The 20,138-nt window shown below is 35.5% G+C and overlaps 1 protein-coding gene across 1 annotated transcript in view; it reads left to right on the top strand.

The window, feature by feature from the left end:
* The window catches only part of RFX7 (regulatory factor X7), a 106,633-nt gene that overhangs the window by 40,239 nt on the left and 46,256 nt on the right, over positions 1-20,138 (top strand). The window contains exon 3 of the mRNA XM_081144156.1: positions 18,265-18,298. Within this exon, the coding sequence (XP_081000282.1) occupies positions 18,265-18,298 (34 nt within the window). The remainder of the gene's footprint in view (positions 1-18,264; positions 18,299-20,138) is intronic.

Raw genomic sequence — 20,138 nt, 5'->3', positions numbered from 1 at the left:
CTCCAGGCGGACGCTCTAGCCACTGAACCAAACCAGCTAGGGCCAGATGATTCCAATCTGTAAAAAATTAGAAAAAGGGAATACTCTGGTCGTTATAAAATATGATAAACTTTTGATCCTGTTCCTTTCAAGAGTTTCCTAATTCCGTCCCCTTGAGTGTGGGCCCAACCTAATGATATGACGCAGTACTAACAGGAAAAAAAAAGCAGAAATGACAATGTGGGCCTTCAGAGCAGCGATCTTCAACCAGTGTGCCGCAAGAATTTTTAAAACATGCGATACCTGATTATTTAGTAAAGGGCACTAACCTCTTTTCCCTTACATTGTCAGATTTTAAAAAGTGACGACAACCAGCACAATAGCTGTCCAGGGTGAATGAATCGAAACTATACCTTTTTGTTGTTGTTAGAGCGGCAAAGGTCATAATATATTTTTTGATGTGCCATGGAATTTTAGTAATTAGTTTATGTGTCCCATGGGATGAAAAATGGTTGAAAACCGCTACTTTAGAGAATAGTTCATAAAAGGCACTGTGGCTTCTCCTTCTTCCTGTTGGATTACTTATTCCAGGGGAAGCCAGCTGTTTATCGTGAGGACACTCAAGCCCATGCTGAGACCTAGGGATGAGGAACAGCGGGAGTGGCCCATCTTGAAGCGATACTGCAGCCCCCGCCGACATCCTCACTAAACCTCATGAGAAACCCACTTAGGCAGAACCGCCCACTAAGCCACTCCCAAGTTTCTGACACACAGAAACTGTTAGATAACAAACGTTTGTTTGTTTAAACCACTAAGTTTTTAGGTAATTTATTACACAGCAATAACTAATACACACTCATCATTTTATGAAGCTAGTGTAATCTTGGCAACCAAACCAGATAGAATATAAAAATGGCCTTTAATTCTACTATCTCACTCAAGCATAGGAACAGGAAAGTCCAAAACAAAAATTAGAAAATTGAAGACAAAAATGTATAAAGAAGATAATAAATCTTAGCCAGCTTGAGTTTATTACTGATTAATGCATTAGAAAGTTTATTCATATAATTTACTACATTAACAAGTGAAAGATGACAAATTATTTGATTATCTGAATTGATGCAGTAAAAGAATTTTAATAACATTCAAGATTTATGATAAAACTCTTAAGCTAGTAACGGAACTTCCTTGTTAAAGGTACATACCTATTGTGAAAAAGATTTAAAACACCCTTTTAAAATTAGAAACAAAATGGGGGTGCCTCTTATCACTATATTCACATTTTACAGAGTTCTAAGCACATTCAGAAATAAGGGGAAAAATAAAATGAGTAAAAGGAATAATTAAAAGGAAGAAACAAGCTTATCATAGCCTAATAGGTTTGGTAAACTCAATCTGCATAAAAATTATTGAAGTTAAGATGGTCTGGCAAAAGTCAATTGCATTTGTATATACAATGATAATTTACATAAATATGAAATGTAATTTTTAAAATATTCAATTAAAATATTTTTGTATTCTTTTTAAAATTTTATTTATGAGTGAGAGAGAGAAAAATCAATTTGTTGTTCCACTTATTTATGCATTCATTGATTGTTTCTTGAATGCATCCTGACTGGAGATCGAGCCCACAAGTTTGGTGTATCAGGACAATGCTCTAACCAACTGAGCTACCCAGCCAGGGCTTATAAATAAATGTTAAACAGAGATATGCAAGCCTTTAGAACCTTTTATTTTAGAACCCTTTATTTTAGGTTCTAGGGCCTTATTGAATGATATAAAATTAAACCTAAATAAATGGAGAAACATACTATGTTCATTGAAATAAAGACTGCCATAAGGAATTCTAAATTTCTTAACAAGGTGGTCTACAGAGTCAGTGCAGTTTTAATCAAAATAGTGTTTTTTAGTGTACCACAAAATCTGATTTTAAGCTTTTTGTAGAAGAGAAAATGGCCTAGAATAGCCAAGGCATTCTTTTTTTCTTTTAAGGGAAAGCAAATTTATTGAAGGAGAGATGAAAACTTCCACTGCAGCAAGAGGGGTTCTGAACAGGTAGCCCACCAAGGTATTCTTAAAAGAAGAAAGACAAAGTTAAAAGACTTGTATGCCAAATCCAAGAATAATTACAATTATGACTATAGATTTAATGGCACAAGTGTTTCAGTTTCTCCATATACTTATACTTGTTTTGTTTTTTGTTGGTAGCCTTTCTAATGACTCGAGGTGGTATCTCATTTTTTAATCTGTGGATATCAATTGCTGCTCCAGCACCATTTGTTGAAAATCTACCTTTCCTCCATTAAATTGCTTTTGCACCTTTATCAAAAGTCAGTTGGTGCTCTGTACCTTTCCATTGATCTATAGATCTATCCCTCTGCCAATTCCATGATGATAATCAGCTTCATAACATGAAGTGGGAAGTTTTCCCTCCTCTTATTTTCTGGAAAAGATTGTGTAGAATTGGTGTTAGTTCTTAAACATTTTGTAGAATTCTTTAGCATTTCTGGGCATTTATATTTCATCCTAAAGTTTTCTTAACCTTGTGCCAACATAATGAAGGAAAGGATAAGTCACAATCTGAGAGAAGATAATTGAAACACAACTGAAAGAAGGTTGGTATTTGAAGTATATAAAGAAATCCTAAAAATTACTAAGAAAGAGAAGCAAATAAATTTGGGCAAAAAGAATAATCAGGCATTTCATGCAAAGGAAACATGGTTTAAAAAAATGATAATAAAGCAGCACTTGAGCTTGGATTGTTAGTGCTCAGGGAAAGACAAATCAAGACTTTTGCATACATCCCAGATTGGCAAAAAGTAAATGTCTCCTGCTATTGGCAATTACAACGATCTGTCCTGAATATTTTGTTAAGTGTTGCCTTCATTTTATGTTTTCTCTCCTTTGATCATGTAGGGGGAGCATTTAATCTAGATTAGGGATTTGGAGAGATCAAAGAATAGTTTTCGGTGTGTATTCTTTGTTTTACCAATGATACCCTCTCTCCACAAGCCATAGAAAAATCTCCCTCCTTTGGGGAAATAAATTTTCACTTGTACTGTCTTAATTGATAATCTTACAGGTCTTTTTATCCCTTTTGTTTCTGGACCATGGCTGTTTTAGATGTTTCTATGTACATTAATTATTCTCGTTGCTTGGTTACTTATTTAACTTTGTGCTGTGAAGTTCACTAAGTTTGTAAACATGACTAGTTCCAACTGCAGCAGCTTTGGAATCAAATGAACCACTCCCATTTGATTTTATAAAGTTTCTTTTTTGTTCTGTAGGAGCATAGGGCTAAAATAGGATGTTTTTTATGGGATTTTAATTAAATTAATTTTTCTTTTTATAGCCATTATCACTTGAATGTTGGAATAGGATGGGTATGATAGCTCTACACACAGACCTTTTATATTTGACCAAATTAAAAAGGTGTTCCTGATCATTTAGTCCTTAGAATTTGTTTTAGAATGTTAGGAACTAGACCCTCAAAGCTAGCCCACCAATATACTCTTTTTTTTTTTTTTTTTTTAAGTTTTATTATTGTTTAAAATATTACAGATGTCCCTTTTTCTCCCCAATGACCCGTTATACCCAGTTCCTTCCCTCTCCCCAGTCCCTCTCCCCACCATTGTCCATGTCCTTGGGTTGTGCATATATGCACATAAATTCTTTGGTTACTCCCTCCCCCTCCACCCACCCGCCCTCCTCCATCCCTCTGACATTCGTCAGTCTCATCTATGCTTCCATGTCATTGAATCCATTCTGTTCATCAGTTTATTAAGTTCTTGAGATTCCACGTATAAGCGAGATCATGTGATATTTGTCTTTCGCTGCCTGGCTTATTTCACTTAGCATAATATTCTCCAGGTCCATCCATGCTGTCCCAAAGGGTACGAGATTCTTCTTCTTTACAGCTGAGTAGTGTTCCATGGTGTAAATGTCCCACAGCTTTTTTATCCACTCATCTACTGATGGGCACTTGGGCTGTTTCCAGATCTTAGCTATTGTAAACTGTGCTGCTATGAACATCGGGGTACATATATCCTTTCTGATGAATGTTTCAGGATTCTTAGGATACATTCCTAGGAGTGAAATCACTGGGTCGAATGGCAGCTCCATTTTTAATTTTTTGAGGAATCTCCATACTGTTTTCCATAGTGGCTGCACCAGTCTGCATTCCCACCAGCAGTGTACTAGGTTCCCCTTTCTCCACACCCTCGCCAGCACATGTTGTTTGTTGATTTGTTGATGGCAGCCATTCTGACAGGTGTGAAGTGATACCTCGTGGTTTTAATTTGCATCTCTCTGATGATTAACGACATCGAGCATTTTCTCATGTGTCTCTTGGCCATCCATATGTCCTCTTTGGAGAAGTGTCTATTTAAGTCCTTTGCCCATTTCTTAATTGGGTTGTTTGTCTTTCTCTTGCTGAGTGCTATGAGTTCTTTGTACACTTTGGAGATTAGCCCCTTATCAGATTCATCCTTGCCAAATATGTTTTCCCAGACCGTGGGATTCCTTTGTATTTTGAGGCTGTTTTCTTTTGCCGTGCAGAAGTTTTTAGTTTGATGTAGTCCCATATGTTTATTTTTTCCTTTGTTTCTCTTGCCCTAGGAGATGTATCAGTGAAAAGTCCACTACGTGGGATGTCTGCGACTTTACTGCCTATGTTTTCTTCCAGGATTTTTATGGTTTCATGACTTACATTTAAGTCTTTTATCCATTTTGAGTTTATTTTTGTGTATGGTGAAATTTGGTGGTCTAGTTTCATTCTTTTGCATGTATCTGTCCAATTTTCCCAGCCCCACTTATTGAAGAGACTGTCCTTACTCCATTGGATACTCTTGCCTCACCAATATACTCTTTTCTTTTCTTTTTTTTTAAATATATCTTTATTGATTTCAGAGAGTGGGAAGGAGAGGGAGAGAGAGATAGAAACATCAATGATGAAAGAGTCATTGATCGAGCCTGCAACCCCGGCATGTGCCCTGGCCGGGAATCGAACCCCAATCGCCTGGATCCCAGGTCGATGCTCAACCGCTGAGCCACGCCCGGCCGGGCCCAATATACTCTTTTCTTAAAGCCCTTACCAGTACTCTAGCACTGATTCTACCTGGGGTTATGGGAGTAGTCTTATGTATGCTTCTAGATCATTATTTTCCAACTTGGGATACTAGTTCCTCAAGATGATGCGTGAAAACAGTTTCTGAACTAAATTAGTTGGGAAATGCTGCATACTATAGCACTCTTTTTAACCCATTCTAAAATGGACACAGCACCTGATAGCACATTAAGGCCTATAAATAGTTCTATATTATAGGGATGGGGGAACCTAGAATATGTTTAATTTTATTTCATGCCACAATTCCTAAATATACTTGAATATCGGCTACTTTTCCCATGGGATACCTATTTATGTTGGGAGGAACAGTCCTCACAAAATGAACTCTAGTCACTAATATATACATACTAACTTCACAGTTCTCTGTTCCAGATGGTCTTTTGTTCCAGATGTTCCAGGTGGCTGGCTTCTAACATTTTCATACTCCTTTATACTTGACAACTGTCTTCTGCCTGTGTTATAATAAGATCCCTTACTGACTACAGCATATAAATGCTTTATCATTTTGACTGTGATTCTTGGCTTTCAATGGAGGACACTAGGATGTTAACTTAGTTACTTTTTGTGGGGGAAGGGAGGGAGATACCAGGGTACTGATCACTTTACTGTCCTAGTAAAATCTAGAAAGGACTTACTCTGCATGTATCATGATTGAAGGCAGTCTACCCAAGAGATTTTTTTAAGTATAGCCCATGAGACGTACTGTGCCACAGACATATATTGTCAGTATACTAGCCACTAGCTACTTGTGGCTGTGACTAAATCATATTGAGATGTGTGCTTAAGTATAAAATACATACTGGATTTTAAAGACTTAGAATGAAAAAAGGATCTAAAATATTTCAATGTTATGTTGATTACATAGTGAAGTAGTAATATTTTTGATGTATTAATAAAATATTTTATTATAATCTCATTTTTTACTACTTAATGTGACTACTAGCTAATTTAAGATTACTTATGTGGCTTACATTACGTTTCTGTTGGATGGTGAGACTATAGACACTTTTCCCATAAATTGACATTTCTCGGAGACTGAACCTCATTATATAGGTTTTTGTAAAGCTTTGCTCCCCAAAGAAGATCTCTATTTTTGAAAACTGTTGTTTTGAAAACTTTTGGCCTGAGATCAAATGATCTTTTATCCCATAAGGGTCTTTGAAGTCTCCCAAGAAGAGATTACTACCAGACCTTCCTGTGTGGCACAGAGAGAAAAATGAAAAATCTAGACTTTTCAAACTATATCGTTAATAAATTATTTTACCTATTTCCCTTGATAACTGTTTTACCTTTAAAATATATCAGTCTTGGTATCTTCCTCTCTATAGCATCATTTGAACATTGAGTAGTCTTTGATTTCCTTAGATAGCCTTCTACTCTATCAATTGAAACAACATTTTTAGATGAGGCTCTCTGCTTTGGGTTATTTTAGTGCTTTGGGGGAGAGAATTTTAATATTGACTATGACATTGGTTTTCATGTTTGTTGCCTTATATTATGACAAAAGTCCTATGATTCTTGGGATTAAACGGAGGACGATAGGACATCAAAGTTGGTGGCTTTGTTTTTTTGAGAACAGATATTGGGATACTGAACCTTCCCTATACTGTCAGAATAAAATCTAGAAAAAAAAGTAAAGGCAATATACACAAGGGTCATTTCAACTTCAAATTGTTCTTGTAGCAGTTTACATGAGACATTAACATGGTTTCCAATCCACACATCAAGCATCATTGCCTGAGTCTGCCAAAAAGGAAATTTCATTTTAACTTTGGTCCTCTACAGCCATTCCCACTTTGGTTTCTTCCTTTAGAATCTCAGTTAAGCATCTAATAATAAACACCATAGGTTGGTGGAATGCTTTTCAGTTTAAAAAGAAAATATATATTGCTGCAAGTATATGGTGACACATAAGGTACATCCAAAGAAAATGAAGTCACTTACCTTTATTCCCATGCTTTGGTTTTGGTTTTTCGTTGTAAAGATCTGCCTTATCTCTGACCCAGCTTTCTCATAACATACATAAGAAGATACTAAGCTGCATACCTGTATGACTTTTTCTGAAGCTATGCAGTAGGGGAAGAAGAGTAATTTTCCCCTTTCGGCTATCCACATGATTCTCTCCTGCTCTGTGTTTTAGTTTGTTGTTAAAAGTTTTATATGTTCATTACAAAAATTCAAACAAGAACAAAGCGTTTTTTAAAGTTTGAAAAGAAAGTAAAACCTCAAAAGCTCATCTCCCAAAGAAAAGAGTCATCCTTATAGATGGGTCTCTATGTGCATACACCTACCTTATTTTTCATTTCATTACTTTTATGATCATCGTGATCTGTTTTTTGTACCAGGTAAATCTGTGTGTATTGGGAACCCGAGGCTGCCTCTGCGGATTAGCACTAGAGGGCATTGAAGCCCAGGAAAGAGTGTATGACTTGGGAACTAGCCAAAACCTTTATCTAGCTCACTCACTGGCAATATCTAATGTTTTTTGGAAAGGGAAGTTCCTAAGTAATGAGACTAAGGCACAATATTTTATTTTTTTTAATTAAAAACCCAGTGTAAAATAGAGGCATTAGTATCAGGTGTAATAGTAGCATTGTTATTAGATAATGGGGCCAAATAATCAATGTATGACCTTGCACACATTTAACCTCTTGGATTCTAAGTTTCCTTACTGTAAATGAAAAGGTTAGACTTGATTTAGTTTCACTTAACATTTACTAAGAATCTATTACTTGCTTGTTATTGCCATATTGCCGTTATATAAACCATCTTGTTTAATTTTCACAAAAACTTTGTAGCAGGTATCATATACCTGAAGAAGAAAACAGTTCATCTAAGTAACAGGCATATAGCTAGCAGTGGCAAATTTGGAATTCTTTCTTTCAAAAGCAGTGTTTGTTTCTTGCTATATATACTATGGTGTTTCTTACTAGGTAAATTTATTTAAAGGGTTTTTTGAACTTTCAAAAGTTTATATGAGAAAATGCCTTCCTAGTATTTGCACATTTGAATCTTATTGACTCTTTGAATTTTTATTATCAACCTGAAAATCTGTTTGCATTGAAAAAAAGTTGGACAAGTAGATTGAGACTTAAAACAGTGAAATTTGTTTAGTACCCTGCCTCCCCAAAGTACAGATTTTTACAGTCCTTTTAGAGGAAATTTTAATGGCAAGATTCAGTATTTGGAGCAACCAGCAATCATATAATGAAAGATGTTTATATGTGAAAGAACAGCCCCCCCCCTAAAAAATTGAGTCATTATAGTCTAAGCTTTCTAATACTAACATACTCTTTCAGTATCACTCAGTGGCTGTTTAGTAAACATTGGTTAACAGTAACTCAGTAGACATTGGTTATAGTGGATGAGTCTGTAATTCTTAGTTTCCTGTATAGTTTTATAGAGTTTAAGTCCTTCATATTTTAAATCAACATCAGGTTTTTAGGTCTCAAACTAGTCTCTTAACTGTAGGACCTACATGGTTGACGTGCTCTTCTTTTGTAAAGGATCTGTTTCCCTTATTTCTCAACTTTGTATTTTGAAAATTTTAATTGTATATAAAGGGGAGAAAATACAGTGAACCCCATGTCCTTATTATTCAGCTTCAACAACTAGTCTCTTAGCTAATCTTACTCATATATAACCCCATATATAACCCCCCATTGATTATTTTGAAGGAGATCCCAGACATATGATTTCACATGTAAATAAATAGTTATATATTTCTTAATCTAGAGGTCTTTTAATTATTTTCTTGTACTTATTTTTATTTCTTTATTGTTTGTTTTTTGAGAGAGAGAGAGAGAGGGAGGGAGAGAGAAAAGGAAAGAAACTGATTTGTTGTTCCACTTCTTTATGCATTCATTGGTTGGTTCTTGTATGTGCCCTGACTGGAGATCGAACCAGCAACCTTGACATATCAGAATGATACTCCAGCCAACTTAGCTACTCAGCCAGAGGTCTTGTAGTTTTTGTAATTGTTGAAGAAACTGGATCGTTTATTCTCTGGAGTTTCCTACAGTCTGAGTCTTGTTGATTTCCTTCTAGTGGTGCTATCTTATTTTTTTTGCCCTCTATTTCCTATATATTGGAAGTTAGATGTAGATATGGTTCAATATGTAGACATGGTGTATAAAAGAAGGATCCCTTACACCCTTTGAGACAGCATGGTGGGAGTGGGACCTGGAGAGTATTATGTTAAGTGAAATAAGCCAGTCAGAGAAAGACAAGTATCATGTGATCTTACTCATATATGGGATCTAATGAATAAAATTGATCTAGAGACATAGAAGCATGGAACAGACTGATGAATCTCAGAGGGAAGGCGTGGGTGGGGAGAGATTAACCTAAGAACTTATATGCATATATGCATAACCCACGGACACAGACAATAGTATGGTGAAGGCCTGGAGGTGGGGGGGATGCGGGGTGGAGGGGATCAATGAAGGAAGAGGGAGGCACTGGTAGTACTTTCAACAATAAAGATAAAACATTAAAAAAATATGTAGACATAGTTCAGTATTTTGGCAACAATACTTCATAGGTTGTTGTGTATGTCTAGGATGCTAAGCCTTTTACTCTTATGGAACATACTTCCTCAACTGTACTACTGTACTGATATAATGTTGCTCTACGGAGCTATTTCTTTTGAGGGCAACTGAGGCAAGAGTCATTCTAGGTCCCACTCTTCTTTTGCATGTTTTCTATTTTGTGCACCGCACCCCACCACCACCACCACCACCACCCACACATACATTTACTTGGCCTTTAGGTTAGAGATTGTTGGAAGAGACTACTCACCCACCTGTTGTATGTTCCTGGATTGTTTAGTTAAGGATATATTAGATGACTATTTTGAACAGTAATAAATGCAGCTCGTCTTTAAACAGCTTTTTTGGTTATTCTAGACTTCCTGTGGTACATATAACACCTTTCCTGCAGGGAAAATTCAGCTAGAGTTGCTATATCAAATTCTTGGTATATCTTGGCTTAACATATTAATCAAGTGATACTTACCAAAAAAGTCCCAGGTTTTGAACCAATGACCAAAAGTCATTGATTTTGAACCAGTTCAGCACCAGCAAGGCATATTCTCACCCTGAGAGAGAGAAAGCAGACTCAGTACCCAGTTGTGCATGAACAATATCTTTGCCTCCAGCATTCCAGAATTCTGGAAAGCCCATTTCCTTCAGTCGGCCCCTTGAATCTGATTAACATCCTTTGTCTTATATGATTCTAATAGTTTACATGAAGGACCATAATCCAATTACTTTTTCCCACACTCCCCCATTTCTACTTTGCCTCCCTTTCTCTCCCTTCCCTTCCCTTCCCTCTCTATCCCTCCTTTTATTGATCACAAATTTTATTGCCTAACGTGTACCAGAAAAAGTGCCAGACATGGGAATCAGATCAACAAGACGTAGGCCTTGTCTACAAGGGAAAGTATGGATCTCTGGCTCCTTTAGTTATCTGTATGAAAAAGGGAAACAACTTCGTATCACACAGAATCTAGGGAAATTCAACCTCAAATGTGAAAAGTGCACATTTAGAAGAAAATAAATCTCTTGTCAACCTCATGATAAGGAAGAATTTTTAAAAACAAGACACCAGCCCAGCCGGGCGTGGCTCAGCGGTTGAGCGTTGACCTAGGATCCTAGGCGATCAGGGTTCGATTCCCGGTCAGGGCACATGCCCGGGTTGCAGGCTAGGCGGCCGATCAATGACACTCTCATCATTGATGTTTCTATCTCTCCCTCTCCCTCTCCCTCTCCCTCTCCCTCTCCCTCTCCCTCTCCCTCTCCCTCCTTCTCTCTGAAATCAATAAAGATATATTTAAAAAAACAAAAAAACAAGACACCAAAAACAATTCTCATGAAGAAGATATTAATAAATTTAACTATATTAAAATAAAAGTTTTCTATAAAACAATACCATGAAAAGAAAAACGATGCAGATGGGGAGAAGATGTTTGTAATTCTAATAACTGGCAAATAATTAGTATTCACAGTGTAACGAGCACTCCTATAAATAAATAAAATAATAATAGTAGTAATAATAGTAATAATGGCAACAACCAAGTAGAAAAATGGGTAAAGATATGAGTAGGCAGTTCACAGAAGAAAGTTTAATGGTTAATAAACATGTAAATATGTTCACTAATAGAAGAATGCATATTAAAACAAAATATTTCACATGCATCAGGTTAGCAAAAGTCTGTCATTACCATGTTTTGAAGAGAATGAAAAGAAATCATTCTTATATATAGCTGATAGAGCATACTTTAAAAAGCAATTTAGCAAATAATAGGAAGTTGAAGATCAATATGCCAGAATTCCCCTACAAGGCTTGTGTATGTAGGTTTGTGTATGTAGAGAAAAAATCTTGCAATGGTATATAGCAAGATCTATATGCCAAATGTTTGTTGCAATAGTGTGTATTACAGTATAGATCTGGAAACACCATAAGAGTCCTTCGGTGAAATAATGTATAAATAAAAGGTGGTATGTTCAAACAGTAGAATACTATATGTATTACTTGCTAAGGCTGTCCTAACAAAGTACCACAGACAAGATGGCTTAAACAACAGAAATGTATTTTTTCACAGTTCTGGAGGCTGGAAGTCCATGATCAAGGTAATGGCAGGGTTGAGTCCTTCTGAGGGGTATGAGGGAAGAATCTTCCAGGTTGGTCTCCTTGGCTTGTAGATGGCCTTCTTCCTCTGCTCTGCTCTGCTCGCTCTTCTCCACTGTGGTCCATGGAAATGTCTTTGGAGTTCCAACTTAGGTGTTTCAGCTCCAGCCAGGGAAATGCAGTCTTCAGTGGAAAGGGAAAGTGTGTTCCCTAAGCCAGAGGGGAGCTGACTTATTTAGACAGAGTTCCCCACCCCTGGTCCCTGATTGGTCTGTCCTTATGCAAGGAGGACTCCAAATCCTTGCATTTTGATTGGTCCAAAAAGCACTGTTCTGATTGGTCAGAATGGAGCCTCTCTGATTGGTTGGAGAATATGTTGATGGGGAAAATAGCTATGCAGCTCTGATTGGATGGGGAAAGCCTCTGTTGGTTGAAATACTGTTCCAGTAACTCCCTTATAAGGGCTGGCTCAGATGGCAGGAACACCCTGTGGAAGGCAGGCAGCTTAGTGCATGCTTCTCCCTAAAGTGTGGTTTGCATGAGAGGCCCCTGTTTAGAAAAGGCTCCTAGGCTCTTTTAAATATGAGCCCAATTAGCCACTGGTAGTCCTTATTGGTAGGTTATCTTCTTGGGATCCACATTATCTTGTAGGAATTCATTATATATTCTAGGCATAAGTCTTTTATCAGATACATGTTTTGCAAATATTTTCTTTTGGTTGGTGGCTTTTCTTATGCTGTCTTGATGAATAGAAGTTGATTTTCATTTTGATGGAGGATAATTTATTTTTATTTTTTAAATGGTATTGCTTCTGTACCCTAAGACACTTGTATATTCTCAAGTCATGATATTCTCCAGAGTTCTTCTAAGCACTTTATAGTTTAAGCTTTTATGGTTAATTTTATGCTCCAACTCAAAATTTTTTGTAGAATAAGGTATGTTCATCTGTTTATAGATAAAGCCAGCTATTCCATCAGCCTTTGTTGAAAGGATTTTCCTTTATGTCCTGAACTGCTTTGGTACCTCTTTTGCAAATCACTTGACTAAATAGAAGTCAGCTGCCATTCATATCACCTTTTAACTGCATGTAATGTCACTTTACTCTGGCTGCCTTAAGATTTGCTTTTCATCTTTTTGTTTTCATCTCTTTAACTGTGGTGCAACATTGTGTGATTTTCTTTTTTTAAAATATATCTTTATTGATTTCAGAGAGAGGGAGGGAGAGGGGGAGAGAGATAGAAACATCAATGATGAGAGTCATTGATCAGCTGCCTCCTGCACACAGCCTGCTGGGGATTGAGCCTGAAACTCAGGCATGTGCCCTGAATGGGAATTGAACTGCAGTCTCCTGGATCCTAGGTCCATGCTCAACCACTGAGCCACGCCTGGCCGGGCGATTTTCTTTATTATTATCCTGCTTGGAGTTTGCTGAGCTTTTTGGATATTTAAGTTAGTGTGTTTCATAAAACTTGGGGAAATTTTGGCTGTTTACCAGATATTTTTCTGTCTAATTTCTCTCCACTTGTACATAAGTGACCGACCACTTGATGTTGTACTATGAATCTCTGAAGCTCTGTTTATTATTTTGAAAATCTTTCTTTCTTCTTTAGATTCAATAAGATGTATTGATTTATTTTCAGTTTAGTGACCTTTTTTCTGCTGTATCTGATTTTCTGTTAAGGTAACTCAATGTATTTTTTTCATTTCAGATATACTTTTTAGTTCTAGAATTTCCGTTTGTTTTTTTCATAGCTTCAATTTCTGAGCTGAGATTTCTCCCATGCATATGTTTAACATGATTATGATTTCCTTTAAGTACTTGAACATATTTATAATACCTCCTTTGAAGTCCTTGTCTGTTAATTCTGTTATCTAGATCATTTAGGGTTTGGAGTCTATGAGGTGGTTTTCTTTGTTTTTTTAATTGATTTTGGGTCCCTTTTTTCTGTTTATTCATTCTCATAGATTTTGTTTGTGTAATGGGCATTGTGGGAAATATATTGTAGACTTTGGATTCTGTTATTTTTCTCTGAGGAGTGTTGTGGGAGTTTTTTTGTTGTTGTTCTGGTAGACAGTTAACATGGCTGGATTCAAACTCCCAACATTGTATCTCCTGTGATAGCCAGCAACAAAAGGCTTAGATCTTAAACTAGATCTTTCCACCTTCCTGCTGTTGCTTTTTGCTGGATACCTTGGAGTCTTCTCCAAACAAATGTCATTCAAATTATTTGGGCATAGTTTATACAGAAATTTTGTGGCACGAACTTTCTTCTTGGGATTTCATCTTTCACTTCACAGTGGCTCTGGCAGCCCCAGACTTTGTCCTCTGGCTCCTCCACTGGCAGCAAATTTCTGCTTCAGTCCTGAGCGATCACTGCTGTGTGGGCAGATAAGTACCCTCAGACAACAGCATTATAAATACAAATCTTACCCATTAGACTAGGGATTGTAGATAAGAAAAAGGGGTAGGGGAAGAGGTATAAAGATCGGAAAGGAAGGGAAATATTTTCATTACTTTTTAAGTGAAATTATCACCTACAAGAAACTCTACATACTAGTAGAACTAATAAAGTCTTTTTCTGCACATCAGTACAAACCAATTTGAATTATAATAAGAAAAAAGATACAATTTACAATACCACTTATAAGCTATCTAGGACTCTTTCTAACAAAAGGTAAAGAGAAAATTACAAGACATTTAAGGACAGACAAAAATAAATCCAAATTATTAATCAACTCCTCCAGTTCAATCTATAACATTAGTGCAGTTCAATATAAATCTTAGCAGGACATTTGTGGATTTGGAACAACTGAAAAACTCACCTGGAAAATTAAAAGGTCCAAGAATTATCAAGACTGTTCTGAAAGTCATGCATGCAAATAATTAGACCTAATTTTTAAAGCACTAATAAATTCCAAGTGTCATGTTGGCTCAGGGATAGACAAACAGATTAATAATAAAATAAAATGAAAAGCCAGAAACACATTCAAGTATATAGGGAACTCAGTATAATAAAATAGGAAACAATTGGCTTATCAGATAGGAAAATATATTTTTTATATATGTAAAAATATATTTATATATCGCCATACCATACAAAGAATAAATTCTAACTAGAAAGATGAAAATTGAAAATGCTAACTTCAAAATTTTTATGATGAAATATAGAATGTCTTACATCTTAGCTAGATAGGATGTCTTAAGACAAAAAACAAGTCTTAAACAAAAAAAATTAATAAATTTGACTATCAAAAATTTAAACTTTAGTAAATATCATTTCTACTTTCACTTCATAAGATATTAAAATATATCATTGACAAAGTATATATAACATGATTACTATTAAGAATATATAAAGAACTACTACAGTTTAATAAGAAATAGTTAATTCCCCTTAAAAATGGGCAAAAAGGCCAGGTGGGCGTGACTCGGTGGTTGAGCATCAACCTAGGATCCGGGCGATCTCTATTTGATTCCCAGTCAGGGCACATGCCTGGGTTGCGGGCTTGATCCCCAGTTGGGGGCGTGCAGGATGCAGCCAATGATGATTCTCTCATCATCATTGATGTTTCTATCTCTCTCTCTCCCTCTCCCTTCTTCTCTCTGAAATCAATAAAGATATACATATTTTTTAAAAATGGCAAAAAGTATGAACCATCAGTTTATGGAGGAGAAAACCCATATGGCCAATAAGTAGGTGAAAAGGTACACAGCATTGCTAGTAATTGGGGAAATGACAAATTAAAATTTTCACATTAGAATGGCAAGTTGTTGTCTGTATTTTATATATCATGTATAAATGGCATTTATGTATGTTTGCTCAGGTTGTAGGGAAATAGGAACTATCATATATTGCTGATGAAAGTATAAATGGATACAAATTCTTGGGAGAGAAATTTGGTAATATATAATAAAATTGAAAAGATACACCATGAGCCCCAGAAAATCAACTTCTAGATTTATAAATGAGAAATTTTTCCATGTGTATACCAGGAGTCATGTACAAAGACATGTACAAAAACAAACGGCATTGTTTGTAGAAAAACTGGAGAGTACATAATTGGCTTTCATTAGAGAAATGGATGAATAAATTTAATATATGCATTCAGTGGAATACTTTTTAGCAGTTAAAGTGAATGAACTTCATCTAAGTGTGTCAACATGAATAAATCTGAAAAGCAGTGTTGAATGAAAAAACACACAATTGCATAATATACATATGGTAATGGAATTTATATAAACATTTAAAAGCTTCACTGAACAACACGATGCTTATAGATATTTGTATATACAAGTATTGAATACAAGCATTGAAATATCAGCTGTGAAGGTTACATATCAGATGGTCATCTAGGAAGGTAGGGGGGTCTGAGACTAGTCAGAAGAACAAAGGGGACTTAAATTTCATCTGTATCCTTTTATTATGCTTGTATTAAGTTTGAAGTAAGAATAATCAAAGGGATAGATTAAGTGATTGCCAAAGTTCTTATCTAACTCAGAAGTACTTTACTTTTTAAACTCATTCTTTAAAAGGTGTGTTTTACATATACTTTTTAGGGATTTACCAAGTTGTGTGTGATAGGAAGACACAGTCATCCTCTTTAGATATCCCATAGAGAAGTCTTGTTTCTGGTAGGAGAATATATTTAGATCTGTGGTTTAAAAATAATCACATTTTAAATTTCATATAATTTCTCTAGAAACTTTTTCTTACATGGTCTCAGTCTTCCCAGAGTTTTCTTCGTATGTGGGACTGAATATGGGTTTTTTTTGACACTTTTTCATTCAACAGATTTTATTGAATACCTAACATATGCCAGATGATAATACAGCAGTGAGCAAAACAGAGCCTTCTCTCATGGAGTTTAAATTCTAGTCAAGGAAGATAGCCAGTATACATATAAATTAATGAAAATATAAAATGACTGATGATAAGTGTAGAAATGAAAAGTAAAGCAGGGGACGAGGGATAAGAGTGATGGAGAGTATTTTATATGGGAAGAACTGTCTGTAAAAACTAACATCAAGCAAAGTCACAAAGAAAGTGAACAGATGAGTTATGTGGGAGAAGAATGTCAGCAGCTGACCAAAAAAGCAAAGGCCCTGCTCCTGCCTTGGGAAGTGTAGTGTGGAGGAGGCCAGTGTGGCAGGAGCTGAATGAGTGAGTAGTAAACTAGTAGGAAATGAAGTTAGATAGCAGAGGGATGAACCGCGCAGAGCTTTGTTGGCCATGCCATTTAGAAGATTTAGGCAGGAAATAATGGTAGTTTATACCCAGGTGGTGAGAATGGTTGGATTCTTGATATGTTACTTTTTAGCACAAATTCTAAATCTGTAGATTATTATCTCAGGGAAACTGTGGGAGTTCGTAAGAAGAGAGGAAAATAGTACACTTTAATTGTTATTGGGTAATAAGCTATACAAACAATCCCAAAAGATTTAATGACTTCTAAGAATATTCTTTGGGATTGTAGGAAGGGGATTTCAGTTCCTCTTACCTAGAGGTATCGTTTATTTTCTTGTTCATTTTAGTCATTCTGAACTTTGCAATTGAACCTAATTCAGTCATACCTTGTTTTTCAAAAATGAAATTTGAAATCTGAGTACAGGTGTAAAGTTTTGAGGTTATCGATTGCATTAACTGAAATAGGATTTAAATGCTGATTTTTATTTACTCTATAGCTACATACAAAGGCAAATAACCACTTTTTTGACATTTATTTGGCTCTAAATATTCATGGAAGATAATTTGGTTTGTAACATCTTTTTAAAATTATATAGACTACTGCATATCTAGACTTTTGCATGATTTCATTGCATTTTTACTTTAATTTGTTATAACAAAATCCAAATGACTTTGTTTATTTTATACACGCTCCATTTGTATTATATATTAATAGTTCACTTATATTTAGTAGCTCACTTAAATTTATATATACTGGCTTTATTTGTGTTTATTTCTAAATATATTTTTCCTTCCAATTTATTACCATATTAGTTAATCTTTGTTATTACTTTTCTGCCCAGGGAATCCTTTCCTGGTGTGTGTGTGTGTATGTGTGTGTGTATGTATATACACATGAGATGGGGTGAGAGAGAGAATCTACTTTATAACGAGTCTTTAGAACTACCGATTAATATTATACCATTATGGCTTTTGAATGCTAAGCAAATCATTGTCCAGAGTAGCAGGCATACAGCAAAAGTCATAATTCATTGTAAACTATGCCCTGTATCTAAGTATAATACAGTATCTGCACTTTTATATATCATTAAAAACTTGTTTAAATGATATTGTGTAGTAACAGCAGGTTTACTGTAGCACCAAATTCAGAAAACATTCTGGTCATGCTTTGGGATTCAATATGGTACAGTGAATGGGAAATAGATTTTTTTTTTTTACTTGTGAAAAATGGAGTTTTAGGATGCAATGCCTGATCTTAATAAGGAGTTTTTACTTATTTTGTTCATAGTAGGGGAGACTAATTACCGTATCATTCTTATTAACCTAACTTTCTTTTTCTTTCAGCAAAACTGTACAATCTAAAGTGGACTGCATTTTGGTAAGTAAAATAACTAATCTTAAAAATATATTTTTTAATAAGGCTTTTACCATTATATAAAATATATTGTTCCTGAGTCAATATTTATTTTAAATCTAACCCAATTTTAGTGAATACAACTTGACATTTAATTACAATGCTAGGGGTGAACTGGCTATAAGCTATCTACTTTCCTATATTTCATCAGTAATGAAATCAAAATCTGAGGTAATTGTATGTTTTGAAACTTATCCTAAAGATCACTTAAACATTTAATAAAGCGGATGTTTATTTTTATGTACTAATAACTCTAAAGAATTTGTTTAAAGGTAAAATTTAAGATGTTTGATAGATTAGTTTTGTTGTGATAACATATTCTGTCATATTTGGGTTGCTAGATTTTGGGAATTAACCCCACAATAATAGTTTAAATTTAGGTTGTAGTTACAGAACTCTAAAAACTTGTTTAAATGAAAGGTTTTTAAAATACTTCATGGGGCTTAGTTGGTTGGAGCATAACCCCACACACCAGAAGGTTGTTGGTTTGATCCCTGGTCAGGGCACATACCTAGGTTGCTGGTTCAATCCCTCATCGGGGCATGTATGGAAGGCAACCAACTGATGTTTCTCTTTCTCTCTAAATCAATAAAGCATATCCTTGGGTGAGGATTAAATAAAATAAAATGCTTCATGGGCTAGTTTTTTGTTGCTATAATATACTTTTCATGTTTGAGTTGCTGGCCTTCAGGAATTAAAGCCACCATAATATGCTTAAATTTAGATTGTAGTTTCTTAGAACTTCTCGTAAACATGCCAGGGAAGAAGCATGTAGCTACTAGGGCTACTGGAATAGAACTGACTTTTTTCATGAAATTCTGCTAATGGCATACTCCCTAGGTTCTAGAATATTCAATGCACTGTTAGATTCCCCTAACTGTCATTATAGTAAGTCCTCTTTCTCTACTTGTGACAGCAGAACTTTCTTATTCAGGTTTGGGTCTTCCTTATAAGCTAACTTTTTTTCGTATGGAGAAGGGAGAGTGTTTAGTGTCTGGGGTTGGAATAGTAATTGATATCTTATTGTGATATTATTAGCTGATTAGCTTCTAGGTAGGTGAATGATTAGAAAGTTCAGAGAAGAGGTAACTTGATCAGCTCTGTACTTTTCTATTCTAATAGTTGAGAAAGTGGACTTTATGGGGATGTGTTCCCCTTTCACTTACTCTTTTTTTATCTTTATTTTTTTGCCTCACAGTAACCCTCTGAAGTAGGTAATCTTGTTACATCCCTTTTACAAATGAAGAAACTTTTGCATTTACTTAAAAAAAAGTATTATTGAATACTATTTGTCTGCCAATGCTAGATATAAGTGATACAAAATAAGATATTCCCTTGCCCTCAAAAATTCAGTCTGGCCCTGGCTAGGTGGCTCAGTTGGTTGGAGCATTGGCCTGTGCACTAAAAGGTTGCGGGTTCGATTCCCTGTTGGAGCACATACCTAGGTTGTGGGCAACCGATTGATGTTTCTCTCTCACATCGATATTCCTTTCTCTCTCCTGTCCTGTCCTGTCTCTCTAAAATCAATAAAAACATATCCTCAGGTGAGGATAAAAAAAGGAAAAGGAAAGAAATTCAGTCTCTTGTCAAAATATATATTCAAGAGTGTTGTTAAGACCTAGGAAGGTGGTGACTGGGATTTTGATTGGGATTATAGTGAATTTATAGATCAATTTGGGGGCAGTTGACATTTTAATGACAAGTCTTCTAATCCATGAACATGGTATATCTCCATATTAGTTGGTTCTTATATAATTTCAGCAGTGTTTTGTAATTTTCTCTGTCTAGGTTTTATGTATATTTT

The sequence above is a fragment of the Miniopterus schreibersii genome (assembly GCF_964146895.1).
Source record: "Miniopterus schreibersii genome assembly, chromosome: 1".
NCBI classification, from domain to species: Eukaryota; Metazoa; Chordata; class Mammalia; order Chiroptera; family Miniopteridae; genus Miniopterus; species Miniopterus schreibersii.
This window is presented reverse-complemented; position numbering and strand designations above follow the sequence as displayed.